The 19,072-nt window shown below is 39.3% G+C and overlaps 4 protein-coding genes and 2 long non-coding RNA genes across 10 annotated transcripts in view; 4 read left to right on the plus strand and 2 right to left on the minus strand.

The window, feature by feature from the left end:
- Positions 1-2,177, plus strand: part of LOC117948907 (transcriptional enhancer factor TEF-3-like) — a 43,497-nt gene extending 41,320 nt beyond the window's left edge. For all 3 annotated transcript variants that reach the window (XM_034878853.1, XM_034878854.1, XM_034878855.1), the window contains exon 12: positions 1,258-2,177. In XM_034878853.1, coding sequence (XP_034734744.1) covers positions 1,258-1,371 — 114 coding nt within the window. In that variant the 3' untranslated portion in view covers positions 1,372-2,177. The remainder of the gene's footprint in view (positions 1-1,257) is intronic.
- Positions 2,178-4,517: 2,340 nt separating this feature from the next.
- Positions 4,518-7,163, plus strand: LOC117949277 (MANSC domain-containing protein 4-like). The gene is made up of 3 exons (XM_034879395.1): positions 4,518-4,842; positions 4,940-5,068; positions 6,239-7,163. The coding sequence occupies exons 1-3, from the start codon at positions 4,623-4,625 to the stop codon at positions 7,096-7,098; spliced, it is 1,209 nt and encodes a 402-aa protein (XP_034735286.1). The 5' UTR covers positions 4,518-4,622; the 3' UTR covers positions 7,099-7,163.
- LOC117949280 lies at positions 5,254-17,388 on the minus strand. Its single transcript, XR_004657662.1, has 3 exons — positions 17,378-17,388; positions 16,628-16,632; positions 5,254-5,384 (listed from the first exon to the last, which is right to left on the minus strand). It is a non-coding gene; the product is annotated as an uncharacterized LOC117949280 (long non-coding RNA).
- On the plus strand, positions 7,410-8,074 carry LOC117949281. The gene is made up of 2 exons (XR_004657663.1): positions 7,410-7,550; positions 7,751-8,074. It is a non-coding gene; the product is annotated as an uncharacterized LOC117949281 (long non-coding RNA).
- mrps35 (mitochondrial ribosomal protein S35) lies at positions 7,922-16,548 on the minus strand. The gene is made up of 8 exons (XM_034879396.1): positions 16,378-16,548; positions 15,172-15,221; positions 14,832-14,999; positions 13,346-13,406; positions 13,072-13,211; positions 11,349-11,458; positions 11,193-11,262; positions 7,922-8,445 (listed from the first exon to the last, which is right to left on the minus strand). The coding sequence occupies exons 1-8, from the start codon at positions 16,508-16,510 to the stop codon at positions 8,176-8,178; spliced, it is 1,002 nt and encodes a 333-aa protein (XP_034735287.1). The 5' UTR covers positions 16,511-16,548; the 3' UTR covers positions 7,922-8,175.
- A 1,120-nt stretch (positions 17,389-18,508) lies between the features above and the next one.
- kcnq1.2 (potassium voltage-gated channel, KQT-like subfamily, member 1.2) overlaps positions 18,509-19,072 on the plus strand; it is a 189,486-nt gene continuing 188,922 nt past the window's right edge. For all 3 annotated transcript variants that reach the window (XM_034879092.1, XM_034879094.1, XM_034879093.1), the window contains exon 1: positions 18,509-18,745. The gene's annotated coding sequence lies outside the window, so the exon portion shown is untranslated. The remainder of the gene's footprint in view (positions 18,746-19,072) is intronic.

Consider the following 19,072-nt stretch of genomic DNA (forward strand, 5'->3'; position numbering starts at 1 on the left):
GTGCTAGAGCAGACACAAAGAGGGAAGTGAATAGAGTGGAGAGTATCACCATAGTAACAAAGTGGTCCTCAACACCAGGGTTCAAAGACATTGGTGGTTGCATTCCTACTGGCCAAGGAACAATGGCCATATTGAGCCCACACTGACGACTACATGGCAGCATGTCATTAGGTTTCTCAATGGGCTGATTTAGCTCATATTAACCATGAACAGCTCCTGCTCACAAATGCACACACAGATAGACAACAGATGGGTGCACTCACAAATTCCACATTACAAGGCTGAGCACAATGGATCAATATGCCTCATGTTAGTGCTGTGTTTGATGCAACATATAATAAATTGATGAAGTTGTGTGCTTGTTTTGTGCCACATTTCCACAGTCCTCCATGTTTTTTCTTAGATACACTAGTCTTACGCATTGAATAGCAGAACATATGACCAGAGAGATCTTTCACCGTTTATTATTCATCTTTAGTAACTAGTGTTATAGTGACTAGACATTTCTATCTAATATATTATTACTTAAGTATTAATCATGATTTTGTCATCATTATCAATCTCCAATGCCCAGTATGGTATATAGCTAGTGACAGAGTATGTCAAAGAATTATTGTTGAAAGTTTCCTTAAAGTTGAAGGATATGGATTTTCAATAGTAATGGTGATAATAAAAAGAAGAAGTTGCTGAAATATGTTTAAGAGCAAAGAAAAGAGCATATGCTGCAGTTGTTAGATTTGATTGAAATAACTGTATACAACTAATACTATTTTAGCTTTATTGTCATACATTCAAATACAATTTAAAGGCATTCATGAACATACTTCATTGGAAAACCACGGCTCCACCTAAAACCACACACAGTGGTTATATTCTCTAGTGTGGTCATGTGAATAAACTAATTCCCTTTGATTTACTGTAAACCAACATGCTGGGCTGATATTAGGATTTTAACTAACTACCAGGTATTGTACAGTCCTGTTGCCCAATGCCTCCATGACAGAGGTGGATCCTTGAAAAGAACTACAGAGTAGAAGCGGGTAAAACGTGTAGTCACTTCATTCCTGAATCTTTACAAATGAATTTAAGGGAGCAATTTATGGATGTTGGTACAGTCGTATGATTGTTTATATATTGTCAAAGGATTGCGAACTTATAGAATGTGATTGAATTCAAATTTACAAGTAAAAACATTATAACCAAGGTTAGAGTTCTACCGCCCACAGTTTGACTGAGCAGGATCTTCTGTGTCCACAGGTGGTGACTAACAGGGACACACTGGAAACCCTCCTGTGCATAGCCTACGTATTCGAAGTGTCCACCAGCGAGCATGGCGCACAGCATCATATTTACAGGCTAGTCAAAGACTGACACAGTTGGAACTTACCTGCTCTAGACCCATTGTAGCACCTCAGTAGGCAACAACACTAAACAATGGACTACTTCCTCCATAAGCCTAAAGCTGAAACCATACAGAAGCCCGAAGAAACATTGGCTTTGTCAGCATGCCCAGGAACACTGTTACTGCTGAGGAAGAGGTAGATTTGGGATTGTGGAAGCTGGATCTGGCTTGGTCTGAAAAGTGGTAAGGAAAAAAACAAGAGGACCATGATATGCCGTGGTCTCTATGCCAAAGGAGCCAAAACTTAGCTGACAAGACCTGCATGAGAACGTTATCCTTGGTGGTGTTATTCATCTAATTTTACTAGTGCTTGTTTTTGATTTAAATTCTTTTACACACATGCATGTGCAGGGATGGTTGCTACAGAGGAGTTTGGCTGCCTTAGGGTGCCACCTAGTGACTAGTGAAAATAATAAATGCGGACTGAGAATGCCTCCTTTGCACATCCATTAAATATCACTGTTTTTGGTGCCAATCGTTTGTGTTTTTTGAGTAATTCTGTACAGTACAGTGCCACATTCATCTCCTCTAGAGTTATGGAGATAAGAGGCTATAATGATTTAAAAGAGCTATTGTATTCACTTTGTTTGATGTTTAATGTTACATGTTTCTTGTCATACTGTTATGGATTCAAAATGATCTGACTACAACAAAAGGCACATAATAACACTGCTAACTTGAACCAGATTTAGATTTGTACGCTGATTACAGAGGTTGACTATAACTATAACTTGCTCTGAAGTGTCAGATGAAAATACAAGTGATTCTTACATAACGCCTCTTTTGCCGAGTTTTTTTTTGCATTTTGTTCAATTGACTACAATATGTGACATACTTATAACGGTATATAAGCCTATGACATATGCAGGGTTTGGTCTTCAAACTGCATCAAATTAGCTCTGTCCTAATTTCATACTAAATACTAATTCTAAGCAAGTCTGCAGAATCTTGTGCTTCAGAGGTGACAAAATTAAATACATTCAGAGATTTCTGTATCCACTTGATTATTGGGTGTGCTGTTGATTGCCACTATTGTCCCACAATGCAATGCACAAAGATAATGAAGAAAATGCTTGCAGCTGCAGAAGGACAAAGCAAATTGCAGGTGCTGGTGCTACAGCTCCTGGAAGAAAACAAAAGGTAAGTATGTAGAGCTGCAATTCACAATTATTTTCAGTAATGGTTCATTTGTTGATTATTTTGTTGATTAATTGTTAGACTACCCAATGTCCAAACATTTAAAAATGTCTGTTGCAATTTTTCAGAGCCTAAGGTTACATCTTTAGGTTTCTAGTTTTATCTGAACAATCCCAGAACTAAAGATTTCAACACTAATTGTATCTTTGTTAAAACATTTGGCTTTCCCTTTAAGTCTATGTTCCAAAGTTGCAGTTTGATTGATATCCATCTATGCACATTTTGTATCATTTTAATGTCAGTACTAAAGGTAATTTGCTATCTAGAATGTACAAATATTAGAATAAGTATAGTACATGTTGAAACCTTTTGTGTGTAGTATCAAGGTAAGTCGTAGCTGTTGTTTAATGGAAGCTACCACTTCCACCTGGTGGTGTTAAGACATCATTACTCTTTTCCTGTCCACATTAACCTAAGCAGTTTAATATGGTATAACATTTACACTGGGTTGAATGCCCTGATACTTAGGTTAGTTTAACAAATACATACTTGCTTGGAGGCCACTACCTGTAAGAGCCCATATAATCCACCAGTGTCTTACAAACCAAAGAATACATTCCGGTGTGACGTTCCCCCGTCCCTCCAACTGGAACACAGGCTAGATACTTCACTATGTACTTCAGTCTCTGAGTCACAACCAAATCAGTCTGCTAGAATATCTGTCCTATCTGTAGAGCTACCTTATATACTTGTTAGCATATTGTATAATCTTTCTGTTAATATAATTTGAGAAAATCCATTTAGAAGAGGTGAACATTTAATATGGAATCTGAAGAAATGTTTGTTTTTCTGATTGACTGATTAAATGCAATGGTATGGTCTCCATTTTAGCAGGAGTAGTATGGATTTCTGTTTCTATATTCAAACCATTTCTACAAAATAGTTCACCCATAAATTGCAACCTGCCACGTTTGTAGCCTTTGTTCAAAAAGAGGCTTTCAACTCCCAGGTGTAAACTGAGAACGTGGCACTGTGATGGAGGGACAAGCTCACAAAAGGTGAGAGAAACGGCCTAAAGCTTATTCTGATAATCCCAATTGAAAGAATTTAGGCAGATTGCTCTCAATTATGGCAATCCACTCTCAGATGTCTGACCTCGCTGAAAACAGATGGCATGTGCTGTGTTTGTGAGAACAGACGTTACAGCCTAGTTTCTGCTTGAACTAGAGCAAGGTTTGCATTACAGTGAGTGTGCTCTGTGGTGTCGTAATACCTGCACTGGGGAGATTCACCCAAATCAGGATAACTCACAGGCCTAAATAATGACATTGTCCTACACATTTACAGAAGGTCAGAAGGTCAAAGAAGTAATTTAAGTTACATTTAAGTAATTGCCTCTTTATGGCCTTCAAATGCTACCATACACGGATGGACAAATAACAGGAATACCTTCTTGTATTCCAATTTAAAAAACACAGCACAAACTGTAGCTTTGAAAATAGCACAGAGATGGGTCAAATACAGGTACTTTTTCTCAGTTTTTGATTTCCAGTTCAATGATGAACTCAGTTTTTAAGCCAAAAGGGATAGAACTCCCTAAAGTGCTCAGAAAAAAAATGAAATTTGAACGTTTTCTTGAGCAGCTCCATCTGCCAATGAGAGAGAGAAAGATATTATCTTTTACTGTATACTGTAAGGTGATACTGTTATTGTGTCCCACCCCCTATGATATTTCTAAGACTATATTCTATAATATGATATCTTTATCTAAACAGTTTAATAATGGTCATTCAAAAAATTTCTGAAAAATCTAGCTTTTCTAAGCTTTTTGTACCATTGCACTTTATTAAAAATTATACAGTAGTTGGTGCCATTCTGTCTGCAATGTAGCTGCCATGGCTCAGCCTGCACACCTTACACAAGGCTGGGTCTCCACCTCCAGGTGCGTAGCTGTGACACACCTGGAGAGACTGGCACCAGTAAAATCAGACCACTGGCCCCACTTCATGCCTGTCAACTCCCCAGCTATGTCGATGCTTTATCCAGATTGTAATTTAACATGGTCTGATTTACATTTCGCGCAATGAATGTCACATGGGGTGTGCTGACGGTTTTGAGTCTGGTGTGCCACACTGACTCGAGGTGCTCACCGACCTCGTATTATAAGAACTGCTGGATTCGACGCTTCCCTGGGATTTTCATCGATATCGAGGAGTCTCAGCGGAGAGGAGCGCAGCTGCTTAAGTATTACCAGGAGGAGACGGCGCTGAAATGCAGCCGCACCTGTTGCCTCACGCGAAATTGTGAGTAATGCTTCATAATCAAGACACACACATATTTAACTGTATAGTGGCATTCTTTAACTTTTCGTTCACTGGTTTTTATCGTCTTTCCTCATAGTTTCCTGTAATCTGGCCATATTTCACTATGATACCACTCAAGAAAACTGCTTCCACCTGCACTGTCCAACACTGGAGAGCTGTATTCTCAGCCACAGAGACAACGTTGTTCTGTACAATATCACGAAGGGTAAGTAAAGTGTGAGTCCTGGAAATTCCTCTAATTCACAATCATGTTGTCTGTGGTTATACTTTTACTATCCCTGTCTGCATATAGACAGTATAGTCTACGTGATACGCAGGAGCCCACCAAAAAAACTCCAGGATTTCCATATACCCACTTAAAAATGCGCAGTGACATGTAACAGGATTGTATTTTTTATATATTTTGAATTGTCATCTGTTTTATTCTTCACATAGGCTACATAAAGGCATATCCACCGTAAATTGGTGAATTAAAGTGTATAAAAATGCAGGAAATGAAAACTTTGACGCTCAAAATTTCCCTGTGGGAGGACAAGTACCCACCACTTTGATATGTCCATTCTGGTCCATGTATTTATATAGTACAGAGTACTTGCTAAAATAGGCTACATTAGACTGCACCACTGCATATAGACTACGGCCAGGGCCTACATTCTCAAAAAGTTTATTTTCACACTTTTCACACTTATATTTACTGAAGTGGCCTACTAATGTAGGCTATTTTATTGAGGTACCTGTATTTAGCTTGAGTTCATTTTCAACCAGTTCATTTTTGATCTCATAAAATGTTACTATAACTACCCAACAGTAGTTAGTTATCACCACCTCGATGAACTGCAGAAATACTTGAGACCAAATTAAATAATTTCGGTAAATGCTTTTAAATCCAAAATGCAAGAAATGGAGGCAGACTCTTTAAGATGTCTGTTTTTCCTGGTTACAAAAATGGCTGTTTTTTAAATTGATAAGTTGCTTTATTTTGGTTCTAATAACTTTGTCCCCTTGTGTTTTTTTGTCTGTAACTATGTGTTTTTTATATGCTGCTGCCTGTTTTAGCCGGGTCACTTTTTCAAGGGTTTCTTCTGGTTAAATAAAGGTTATAATAATAAAAACTATAATGCAATGCTATTTGCACATTATATATATAGAATAGGACGCAGAGTTAAAGACTTGTAAAGGATCTGAATACTTCTACCAATAAGATCTATACTACAACTACAAATAATACTCATAATAATAATCATAATACTGTAAAATTAATGCAAATAAAACATTTTTGGAAAACTAAAAAAAACATTGATTATTCATGATTAAAATGTTAGATACATTTTTAAAAACCAGTACGTTTATACCAATATATGTCCTTGTTTCCTAGGCGCAGATCCTGACCTGTTGGTGTTTGGAAAATACTTCACCTCCAATGTACGCGTGTTACCCCACCACTACAGTCGAGGCAACGCCTCAGAGCCTCTGCCCTCAGACAAACGCCAGTTCATTCATCCACCTCCGCCCGCTTTACAGGCTCTGACTTTAGCACCCACAGTTAAACCCGTCACCACAGCAAGCAGAGTGCTCACCACCTCTACTCCTGCCACCAGTTCAACTACGCTGCAGACCACCAGTCAGCCTTCAGCAGTTCCCACAACTACAACTGTCTTATCCTCAACTCCAAAGACTCCACTAGCAGGGAACAATCCACAAACAACCCTGACCACCTCCACTTCTCATGCACCCAGCTTTACTATGCCTCCTTCATCCACCACAGCAACCACCCTCAGCCCTTACAATCCCAAGAGCACACCCGCTTTTTCTACCCCAACTGCACGGCATTTCACATCCCCAACCCAGCATCACACCACCACCTTCTCTCAGTCGGTCACAAGCACTCTAACTTCCACAACCCTCACAGGCAGTATAAAGAGCACCAAGCAATACCCCAATGACACCCAGGGCAGTTTGGAGAGAAATCACACTGGAGGCAGTGAGGGAGGACTGGGTGTCAGCGGAGAGGACAACTTCGGGGGTTTGGGACCTGGGTGGCATGTAGCAGCTCACACCGTGCTGGTTGCAGTGGCCATCTGCATCACGGTGCTGCTGAGCTGCTGTTGCTCTATTCTGTTGGCCGTGAGCTGGAGGGGTCAGAGGAAGCGGATGGGACACTACCGAACATCATGGCAAGGAAAAAGAGGATCCATGCGTCTGATAAAGTATGTGCTGGTCAAAGAAAACTCCTGAAAGTAGGGCCAAGACAAAAAAAGATAGAACTTTTTTTCCTTTTGTTTACATTTTTAATGAGGGAATCCAGGGCGAAATGACAATTCAGAAATTAGAATTTATGCCGATTTATTTTTGTAAAATAAATTTCACATAGTGGATTAATTGAATTACAAACTTTGCTTTATTTTAAGCGGATAAGGATGACAACTGAGTTCACGTCAACCGATGCATTGAGGTTCCAATTACGTATATTTCAATTGAACGGGCAGAGGTATTGTGTGGTTTGGATGAGATTACCAAATACATAGTTGCCATGAGAAGATCCTAACTCGGCCAATGCGTTTGACCACAGCAATCTGCCTAAAGAAAGGAGATATGATGTCCATTTGGCTGACCCACATTTTGATTTACTTCACTGGGTTTAAATAGATGTTGATGCCAAACCTCAAGCAGTTTGGCTAGTTGTGTTCGTTGGTCTTAAGTGGGACGCTTAATGGGCGCTTTTAAAGAAGAAGACTTCAAGACGTATTCAGATCGCAAACAATGTTCGATGATAGACTGTTTTACTGTGTGGTCTTCCGTGTTTAACCCGCCTTCAGTCCAGAACATCTCAGTGCATTGAGTTTCTTTGACCTAAAAGCGCACGGACCACAGACCAAAACTCCTTAAGAAGGTTGAGGTTCTTTTCAACAACCTGCTGCTGAAAGCATCCTTTCACTAGGGTGCCACTGACAGTGATGAGAGTGGGATGGGAGCGGACTGAAAGGGGATTTTATTACATAAAAGCTTTAACCATCATGCACACCAACTTCACACAACTTCAAAGACGGAACACCAGCACACATTAGGCTTTTAATTTTTGTATTAGACCAGATGACAGTACATTTATTTTGGAAAATAAATACAGTAGTTGAGAACCTTGAGGTTGTAATATCCTCATGTATAATGGAACAGCAATTATCTACAGTAACGGTTTGTGTTACTGGTATGTAGATGGAATCCAAAATGATACGAGGCCACATGTATTATTGTTTTTGTGGTCCTGCTGCTCTTGGTCACCATTTTCATGTTAATAAACGTGTACATTAAGCTGTATTACAGGTTGAGTAATTTCTTGACAGCCTCTTTGTACTGCAGCATGGTGCTCTCGCTTTCTCCTTCATTCTTCATCCTCGTGACAGAGTCCTTATACTCCTGCACCTCTTTTCTTCCCAGCAGCTGTTCTCGCACTTCCTCGCCTTCTCCTTCCCCAGCCACTTTCATGCGTACTAGCATATCTAAGATGTTTCTTTGGGACGGGCTGTCCTCCCAACTGTACTCTTCCATGTCTGCCACAGTCTTCTCGGCCTCCCAGGCCTCGGTTTTCTGAAGAATGAGAGAAACAGAACACATTTGTTAGCTTTAATTCTTGGTTCTGTGGAGGCTCCACACAGAGCTTTCGCTGTAGCTTACAAAAGTGTTTCTGAAGTTTATACTTGAGTGGGAGAGTGACTGTGATTAGCTTTGGAGCGAGTACCGACTCTAGAGTCATAGTGAGAGAATCTCCCCTGTGCTTTCTGACCATGGTGGGAAATCTGTAGCAGGAAAAGTAAACCCTCTTCTTTATTTCATGTTGTTTATGGAGAAGGAGAACCAGGAAATGAGAGTAGGGGGAAATGCAACACTATCAAGCCAAAGCTGAGAGACGTGTCCTGCTGTGACGTCTAGTTTCAGTTTTTGAGGTTCAGATGTAGGGTCCATTTCTCTACGTAGGCATGGCATAGATTTGCCATAAGCATTAAAACGTGCTTCACACAGACTGTCAATGAAGGAGATTTATCCAAACTGACTAAAAATATGGATGTCTATAGCATTACATTTGAACGGTGTATGATTGTGGAAGAGGTTTGATTCGTTTTGCAGAGTAGAAATAAATGTAACTTTAACATTGTTTTTATGGATCTTGTTCAGTCTCTAGTTAGGAACACATTGTGGCAACAGACTTAAAATATGAGGGTCCTTGGTCACCCCTCACTCCTTCTTTGATGTTCCTCTCACAGAGATGATATTTCTCCATATGAAGTGCTCCCTCTGCTGCCTGTCTAGCTGTCATCACATTCCCATGAGAACAATACACCCCATTGTGCAGCAGCTTAAACCAGGGCATCGACAGAGCCTCAGCTCTGCTGCACTCCAGGTGTTTGAGGTTAATGACCATCATTACTGCTATACATATCTTATCTGCACCGCATCCCATCTGGAACAAGTCCACGCCCTAGTGAGTGAGGAGAACTTGATACTTGGGAATACATCAGTAGCTTCCTTTGAAATAATGAAGGCCTTATAAATAGTATTAGTTTTAGATAAAAACATTTTCTGTTGTGTGCCTAGCTACAACAAAGGAGCTACAGATCATCATACAAACTGACTTAGTCATGTGTTGCTGGCAAAGTTACAACCTTCTTCTTGATGTGGTTGTGAATTTAAAAGAATATGCTAAATTAAATGCAAAGATGACAGCAAGGACACCATGTCTGTCCTTGCATCCATTCCTAAGTAGTTTTGTCACTAGACAGAATAAGTAATAACTTGCCAGGAGCCAAACCATCTGTTTTCCTAATCAATGTCATGTACCTGCCAAATAACCTTTATATTTCACGGCAAGCACAGGCGTTGGGCATAGAGGCTCTAACTTAGATGGAGTGCCTCTAGTGGTAAACTTCCCTCCACATTGGCGGTAGCTTTGAGGGGTCAGCCCCAGCGCCGGCCTGGATTAGCACTGGAACTGGAATTAGCAGGGAAGGTCCATCTCCCTGAGTGGGGAGATAAAATCACCTCAGTGGCTGCTAACAATTGGCCTCTTTGTGGGCTAGCGTTACAACCTGAACGCAACGCCCCTCTCAAAGCTTCCACAAGCTTGCTGGACAAGCACTGTGCCTTCCATTGTGAGTCTAAAAGGGCAGTGGACAGTGTTCTGCTTCCTGGCTCGAACACCTTTCCCAACTGTAAGAATTTTTTTTTATGTGACTAAGCCATGACAGAAAAAGCTCAAAGGCAAAGGTTGCACAATAAAGAGAGTCACTTTCTTTTATGTGGCTGGCTGCAAATTAATGTGAAGAGCACTTGGGATAATGACCTGGTGGCAGACCTCTCTGATGTGGCACGGCTGGCTTAATGTGAATTAAGAGTATCGGGGCCAACACCTGATAGGGTAGTCTGTTTCCCCCAGTCTGTGGAGAAATGTCAACTGGACAATGCTGCTGTTTGCCATCCTTCTGCCTATTCAAGTCTGATACCTCCCTAATGGGCTCAGTTGCTCAGATTGCAGAGCAAGATGGACAAGAATTCCCCTGGTGAAAGGTACTGGGCCATGTCGCCAGCCATATGCACATGTTACGCACAGAGAAAGATGCAGATGGACGAATACACATCTTTGAAAGAATATTTTATTCCTCAAATAAATTAATACCCCTCAAATAAAATACTCTTCTTTATTGTATTTTTACAAAATCTTAATGCAGACTATTGTGCCAGTTCAATGCCATTCCAACACACCCTCACACCATCCTGTACATATAGGGCTTGAGCATTCAACTCAATACAACTTTATTTGTCCATGTAAGGGCAATTGTATGCAGGAGTTTGTTGTCCAGATTAACAGATACAAACCAAAATGAGAGAAGAAAATATCTTTATCACAAAAAAACAGACTATAAGGTTAGCTACATGCAATTGGTAAAAAATCTATTAAAAAATAAATATCTAAAAGATTTGAACTTCTAGACAAACGTCTCACATTCATTTTTTTTGTGATTTATTTCATTACACTAGCATGTTTAGTTAAATTAATAACTTTGCTAGCAGTAGGTTTACACTGATGAATTATAACCCATAATACATCAAGTGTTAATGAAGTTAATGCAAGCCCTGTGATTGCCTTTAAAATAGCATACTTAAATGTATGGATACTTGTTGAAAGAGGATATAAGGTCAATAAACAAACAGGGAGAGAGTGGACAGAAAAAAGGCACAGGTGTCTCAGCTAAGCACTATTCCCCTATCTGGTCAACTGATGCATCTACCTGGGTTCAGTGGAGCAAAGTAGAGAAAAAAAACTATTATTTTCAACTCACCCAAGACTCGTGGTAGAGGACAGTTAACAGGTACATGGCATAGTCATGGTTCTGCTGTCTCAATGGGCAGCTGGTAGAGGGAGGGAAGAGATTCAGGGCATTTGTTTTTTTCTCGCTCACTTTATTATTATTATAATAATATATAGAAGTGTTTACCTGTCAGTTTTAATGGTGAGGACATCAGTATCTTTGCAGTATCTCTCCCCAACTAGTTTAAGCATCTTCTTGCGTGCATGGTCATCCAGATTTAAACTGGACAGTTTTACCTGCAATGGCAATGATACAATTAGATTACCACTAGTGATAAATAGTTTGGGTATCTGTTTGTCCACATAAAGCTTTGTAATGTAAAGAGAAATACACAGACAATAAGATTAGGGCAGACGGGCATTCATTATGTACTATATCTCCTGTCTGAATCTGAGTCTCTAGATCAAATCAAACCACAACCCAAACTAAGGACAATGTTTGGTTTTTAATCCAGATGGAGCTTTGACTGAATTGATTAAAATACTTATTACATATTCTCTGGTTACATTATTTTTAGGTCTGGAACCACATGTCTAGCATTCGGGCATTTTCTTTCTAGGTTTTTCCCCCTGCCTAAACACACGACAAAACAAAGAAAAATGTAACACTACTACGTTCACTCATCATTCAATATTGATTGCATTTTCCTTAAACTGAAAATGTAAGATTTGCCCTTTAATCTTTCTTTTTCTGCCTAATCCTCTGGGATTTAGGTCTGAATAATTCCTACCATGCTGATATAATCTAAGGCAACGTTTCAGTGGGGCAGATGGCTAGTAGGTCATGGTAGAAATAACACCTTTCCAAATGGGAAAATTAAAAATGTCAAAAGGTCAAAAAGTTTAAATTCCTGTATCTGTGTTGTAAAGTCTAACAGGTTTTAGAGCGCAAAAAAAGACTGTTTCATTCACTTGTGTAAACATGTAGCCTCATCCAAGAAACAAACTTTATTTAGGTTTTGCAGAGCAGGACAGTATTATTGTCAACATGTGGAAAACGATCCAAGCAGCAAAGATAAAATGGAACAGAATAAGAACAGCTTTCTTTGGCAAACTAAAGCCAGATGAGGGACTTTTTAGCCACCAAGAAAATTGTGTTTGGCTCTCTTCTGCCCTTTATATCAACCAGTGAAACTAAAACAATGAGGCCAACACCTTCACATAAACTATGTGATTGTCTAAATATTAGCTATATTTTTGCAAAGGATCTGCTTTTGTTTATGACCCATGTAGAAAAGCTCTTGCCATTCGCTAAATCCTTTATATTGTTGTATTTTAACTGGCCAAATATTTATATATTCTCTATTGTGTTCGTTAACTTCTTGGAATCTTAAAGGTGAATCTTCTTTTCATGGATTGTGGTTGATGCTTGTTTTTTACGTATTCACATGTATGGTTCTGGTCTGTGGGGAGGGTTGCACATGGCTGGATTAGTGGTGGGGGGGATTAAGAGGAATATCAAAATGTCACAACAAATGTGTCAAAGATGACATGTTTTGTTTGAAAATTATGTATAACATAAACTACCACAAGAACAATAACAGAGATTCTGCACAGTCTTAAATGTAAAATAATCCTATAGGGCTGTAATCTCGCTGTGGACTTGATGGCATAACCTCTTAGGTTTGAGGTCACTGGACAACAAACGTCTCTCTAAATCACAGGGACATGTCAGCTGGTGATTATGCATCTCTGTAAATCTCTAATCTCATTTTATATGTCAGGTTTCTGCATGAATGACTTTCTACAAATAGTTGAAATCCAGTTAAAGCAAAGGCCATCAAAGCAGTCAAAACCAATGTATAGAAATGGAAGACAAAAAAAAAAAACGGAACAGCAAGGAAACTCACTTTGAGATGAACAATGCGAGCTGAAGGGTTTCTGACAGACAGGCCTGCAGACACATAGTCTGTGCTTCCCACTTTGATAGGGAAGTGCTCGTCACATTTCGCGTCAGTGTCCAAGGCAGAGGGCCACTCTGTGCAGAATGCTAAAAGCAGAGAAAGACATTTGTACATAGCCGGAATACGCCTATATATTTGGATTGAAGTTATATATAATATATTGCTGCTAAACGTCACCTAATAAGAAATGGCATTTCTCTTTACAATTAAAAATAATTACGTTTCAGAGCTTCACAGTGTTTCTTGATGGCTGCCGGTGTCAGATGAAGAAAATTTGGTATCTGAAAGAGATTATGAGAGAGATTATGTGAATGTTCAAATGCAGAACTGTTGATTTATCAAAACACAAAAATGTTCCCCAGTCTAAATCTACATAGAGAAAGAGTAAAGCAAAACTCAAACATCACAGAATTTCAAAGTCAGAGTTCAAAAATCTAATAAAAATATTTAATGCTAGATGTCATTGGTTTTAAAAAAGGGTGTAGTAAACAAAATCTATCCTCTTTATCCTTGGAGTAAAGGATATTGTATTTTAATGTCACTGTATTTTTTATAATCCCCATTCTTGGCTTGTGTTTAGAAAAAAGCTTGGGAATCGGAAAGTCTGGTTCAAATCCCCTGGAGAGGTGCCAGTTTACCTTGTGGGCATGGCCAAGGTGCCCTTGAGCAGGGCACTGAACCCTGCAAACTACTCCAGGGGCGCTGTACCATGCTTGACCCTGCACTATCCCCTAAACTGCATGTGTGTGCCGTGTTTGTAAAGCGGAGATCTGCAAAAGATACATTTCAACTGTGAGTTACCTTGCGTGGATTGAAAAAATAATCATCAAAATGAAAAAGTCATTTTAAGGAATTCTATTGTGACATCGTAAAACAAATTTCCAATGGTCAAACACTGGAATGGGATGAAAAGAAGTTTAGCCCCTCGTGGCAGAGCAAGATAATGAAATCATTATTGTTAGGCTGCACGGCAGAGTTCCAGCTGTGGCTGGTAAAAGTAGTGGATCCGCAAGTGGCTTGAGTCCAGATGGAACAGCTGGTGTCTGGACACAGCAGCTCAGTAATCCAGACACAGAGCCAACAGTAGTGCAAGAGCATCAACCAGCTACAATAAAGTCAACACAATAATAACTAGGAGGTAAAATCTACATAGAAAAGGATACATACAGATACAGCCCACGGCCAACTGTATGTGGCTAAACTTGTAGAAGATCTTATTTTTTTCAGGAAAAGCCCTGCAGTTTATGCGTTCATGCAACCTGGAAATATCAGGGACCGCCCCCGTGGTTATGTTGTTATTCCGACTGACAGCGCTCGCATGTTGGGGATGCGTGTTCTTCTTCTGTTATTTTGGCGTTTGGCATAACAACTTGTTGCATGGCAGCCACCAACTGTTGGGCGTAGCCTAGAGCATCTTCAGGTGTGTGAAAACATAGAGGCCACAATAACAAAGATTTGCTGCTGTTTTCTTATGCGAGCATACAAACAGCACAACAAACAGGAAAGGGCATAAATACTGTGTTTTAAAAAAGATATTTATACATAGGCCTATTCATGAATAATTTCAAACATGTCTGTGTATGTTTCTTGGCAGAGGGGTTTGTCCACATTAAACAGTTTATTGTCATTGAAATATTTTCAGTGAGCCGTCACATACATCAAACAATTTACGTGACTGTGATTCTAGGCAAGTGACGAGATCTGACCTTGATCAGCTCCAAGTTGCCCTTCTTCTCGGGAGGAACGCCTCCCTTCACAGGGTAGCCCATCCTCAAAGGCAGGGGGACAGAGTTCGGTCTGAAGGGGGTCGCTGAGGGATAAACTGCAGTCCAGTCCTGATCCACCGGCATCTTCTCAGTCCTAGGCTCCCCTGCCTGACGACAAGCATAGAAGACAAAAAGGAAGCTTTTTCTTTAGGACACTATTTAAGAATGTTTTTATGAAAATCATCAGTGCTAAAAACATCATCCAATTTGTTATTGAATATCTAATTTGAAAGATTTAATGTCATATGTTGGGAAACCAGAAATAAAGTTGCACACTTACAGTTCTCCTGGGTCTTCTGACGAATCGTCTATCACCTCTATCAGGAAGGCCTACAATTCATATAGTTTCAAGTTTAGCCACAAACTTGAATAAATGTCCAAAAAAATGTGGTAACAGCATTTTATTTAATGCTGCTAACAGTTATTTGTAAACAATTTGTGTTACTTGTGTATTTTTAACAATACACTTACTCATAATAATAATTTAAAAAAATATACTTTTTTTTCCTTCTTAAATAAACATGCATCAAATGTGGAGAGATGTCAGAATAATGAGTAGCAGCACAGCGTCCTTAGCAGTTGAGGTCATGTGGTTTGCTCAAGGGCACCACAGCAGTTTCCTGGTATTCAGGGACCTGCAGCCACCAGTCTCAAGTCCGTATCAGGACTTGAACCGCTACCCTCTAGTTCCCAAGCCCGGTCCATACGGACTGAGCTACTGCTGTAGTTTATATAGTAAATAAGAGCTGAAAGTGTATTGGTTTAACAATAGATTTGTCAATATACAGTAAATAAATAGGCAACAATTGAGTTATTTTTTGTCATTATAGGTAATTTTTCAAGCAAACATCCCAAGATAGTTGCACTTATCTCCAGCTTTTTAATTATGAGCATTGGTTGCCTTTTATGATAGTAAATTGACTATATTTGGATTTTGTGGAGTCAAAACAAGCAATTTGATAACATCACCTTGGGCGTTGGGACATTATGCTTAACAATCAGTTGTTTTTTTCGACAAAACGATTAACTGATTAAAGAGAGAAAATAATCAAAGAAAAGAAAATAATCAGATGAACTGATATCAACATCTGCAGTCCCTATAACTAGTAAATAGGCTATATAGTTTTCTAGTTCTTTCAGATTCGGCTAGACTAATCCGTTTCGGTAGTTTTGTGCACAATCTACTGTTGGTGGATTATATAGGGAAGAGAGAGAACATGTGATCTTGGTAGTGACATAATTAACCAATAAAATAGACACAGGAGCCCCTGTCAATGCACGAAGATAGGTCTGTCTACGCGAGACTACTACAGGTGTAAAATCGGGATGTTCTTGTTAACAGCTCCTCGTGCGTCCAGTTTAGAAGTTTACACACTAACTGCGTACATCAATGTGAAAGAACAACATGTTACCATGGCCTCGGTAACTGCATTTCAAGCATGAAGCATGCATTTGTGAACTACTTAGCAGCGATGGAGAAACTCACCTTTTTTTACATTAGAAGAATGCAAAGACACATCCGTCGCGTATGTCACTCTGCTCAAGAATTTCTGAAGTCCAAGACGAGAAACATTTATTCGACCTAGGGACAGAAATGCCTTGCTTGTGTGTGAAGCCATGTTTTCCGACTACTACGGACACAAGCAAGGGACAAACTGTGAGATTTGCGAAACGTTTAACAGGCGCAGAGTGTGTTTAGTGCCCCCTACAGGTGAAGATAGGTGTGGAGTCACAACTTGTGCTTTGTGATGCATTTCAATCACGCGGAGGTATACTTTAATAAAACAGCTTTAAAAATATGTTGGTAAAAATGTATGGCAACATCCTTTCTCCATTTATATTTACGCTAGCGCTTTAAATCAGCTTTTTATCCGCAAGGTGCCGCTTTTTGAAACAGGTGGTGCGTTCAGATACACCTGTAACATCCTATTTCCGAGGTAGCAAGTCGTGAAATTGGCACGAGCCTCAATGAACACACCCAAAGTAACTGAGTGCAGCTTAAGCGTTCTTTCTTTTGGTTAGAACCTGTTTAAACCATGGATGTACAGTATGTAAAGGTATAAACACACTTGAAAAGTCTAAGGAATACTTTGAGTTGATTAGCATACAGAGACATCTGAGGGAGTGGCGGGAATGTTGGACAGTAGCCTATTTATTAATGCATTTAGCCTATCGGATAGCAGAGGAGAGCCTGCACGTGTGGTAAGTTTTCAAAGTTGCTTGTCTTTTTTTGTGGTGTGAGTGCCCAGTGTGTAGGCTACTAGTTTGAAATGTGATTAGAATATATAATAGGCTATAGATAGTTAACTCTCCTTCAGGTTTATGACAACCGTGGCACGTTTTGCTCTTCAGAGGGAAACTAGGTCAGATGTGTTTATTTCATGGTGTTTATGCTTTTACATTAGGCTCCATAGGCATGGACCATTTAATATTCACTGACGAAACAATGTGAAGGTGCACGTTTTTGGGCTCAAAGGGAAAAACACGGAGCAGACCCCTTCTCCTTCTGTTGCTTGGTCCCTAGGTGTTCTATTGTGTGACTGTATGTTCATTTGATTAAACTTTATTTAGGATTATGCACAATTAGGTCTCAATTTAAAGTAAAATGATGCTGATAAAACTGGATTTTGAGACAGGGCCCATGCATTTACAATACAGGGCCACAAGATTGCATTATAATGCATCATCTTGTTTGATACTGTAGCCTCGTATTGCAAATACCTATAAACAATTGCAATTAATCAAATTATGCCATAGCCTACTTATGCTTTAGCCTAATGTGTGAAAGAAACAGTAAATCTGGGGCTCTTTGGGCTCTGGAAGTACGGTTGGTAATGCCATAGGACAGGGCCTTATGTGTCAAAATAAAAACAGAATGTCCTGATATTTTTTGGGGGAAATTAAGTAGAAACAAGATATTAGCTGCGAGGTATACACATTGGGTATTCATTAAATTATAATAAGTGTTGAATTACCATAATCGCCAACATATGGTGGGAAATAATTTGGCCAAACAAACATTTGCCACAATAGGCGAAAAACTCGGAATGTAAATTTAACTTGTTTGCATAAAAGAAAACTAAAAAATGCCAAAACATTTACTGCTTAGAAGATTTGGTGCATGTTTTGCTTTATATTATCGGAAATTTAATATGTTTGGGTTTTGTAATGTTGGAAGGACAGCAGCAATTCGAAGGCATAATTTTGGGCCCAGGCACCTGTGATGGACATTTAATCACCATTGTATTACATTTTATATACACAATTACTTATTAAACAAAAATCTTTGGAATTTAACTAATTGTTAGTTTATTATAAGAATCATGGAATAAAAAGTCTGACATGAATACACTGTGGATCCATAAATTGGCAGCTGTGGCTAAACTATCACAAATAATTATCCCATAATTATTATATTATATTACATTTTTGCTGTAAAACATCTCACTTCTTCGTATATGTGTGTGTGAAGAAGTGTTGGCTACGTAACGGTAATAAAAGAGGCTCCGCTACCACTGTGTTGTTCACTCACTGTGATTTCAAAATTTCCCCTAACCCCTGAACGCAGCATTTGTCCAGGCGCAGGCTGCGATGCACTTCAAAGAGACTATAGTCCTCCAGGCAGCAGCCGACGAAAGACTTCGCTGTATTTTCGTTAGTGTTTGTTTGTTTTTTAGCACTGAAAGAGACGTTTACACTTATGTAGTTTTGTTATTTAACGACTGGTTTTAGTTGTTTTTTTTAGTTGTTTTTAAACCAACACAAAAAGCCGAACTTGTTTCCTGGCTTCTTCTGAGATTTTTTAATATTATTTTCCACCGATTACAATTTGAGGTGTGTTCTTGAAGTTAAAGGTAAGATTTGACTCATTAGCTTGACAAAGCGTTTTTGCTATACATTTCTTGAAGGGCTCAGCTACGAACAGTGTAGCATCACTTGACGCAAATATTGACTTTGTGTGATTATGCAGCATCATTAAACAGACCCCGACATGTGCTTTATTTGGTTGCTTTCAGGAGCTTAGTAAAGCAGATGAAAGTAGGAAAAGTACGTTTTTTTGGAAGCGATGTGTTCTTAATTTATTTGAACCCACATGCTGTCATTTCATTTGGGTTATGTTCCATGACTGGGTCGGTTCAGTGTATCGGAAAGTCACACTATACTACTCAGTAACTGTAGAG

This window comes from Etheostoma cragini, chromosome 8, assembly GCF_013103735.1.
Source record: "Etheostoma cragini isolate CJK2018 chromosome 8, CSU_Ecrag_1.0, whole genome shotgun sequence".
Classification (NCBI taxonomy): Eukaryota; Metazoa; Chordata; class Actinopteri; order Perciformes; family Percidae; genus Etheostoma; species Etheostoma cragini.

Excerpts from the sequence above, each read along its gene's own strand:
- LOC117949277 (XM_034879395.1), top strand. The coding sequence starts at position 4,623 with ATGAATGTCACATGGGGTGTGCTGACGGTTTTGAGTCTGGTGTGCCAC. Across the intron at positions 4,843-4,939 it reads CTGTTGCCTCACGCGAAATT|TTTCCTGTAATCTGGCCATA; the intron begins GTGAGTAATGCT and ends CTTTCCTCATAG. Across the intron at positions 5,069-6,238 it reads TCTGTACAATATCACGAAGG|GCGCAGATCCTGACCTGTTG; the intron begins GTAAGTAAAGTG and ends CTTGTTTCCTAG.
- mrps35 (XM_034879396.1), bottom strand. The coding sequence starts at position 16,510 with ATGGCTTCACACACAAGCAAGGCATTTCTGTCCCTAGGTCGAATAAAT. Across the intron at positions 13,407-14,831 it reads GCAACTTGGAGCTGATCAAG|ATACCAAATTTTCTTCATCT; the intron begins GTCAGATCTCGT and ends AATCTCTTTCAG. Across the intron at positions 11,263-11,348 it reads CTCACCATTAAAACTGACAG|CTGCCCATTGAGACAGCAGA; the intron begins GTAAACACTTCT and ends TCCCTCTACCAG.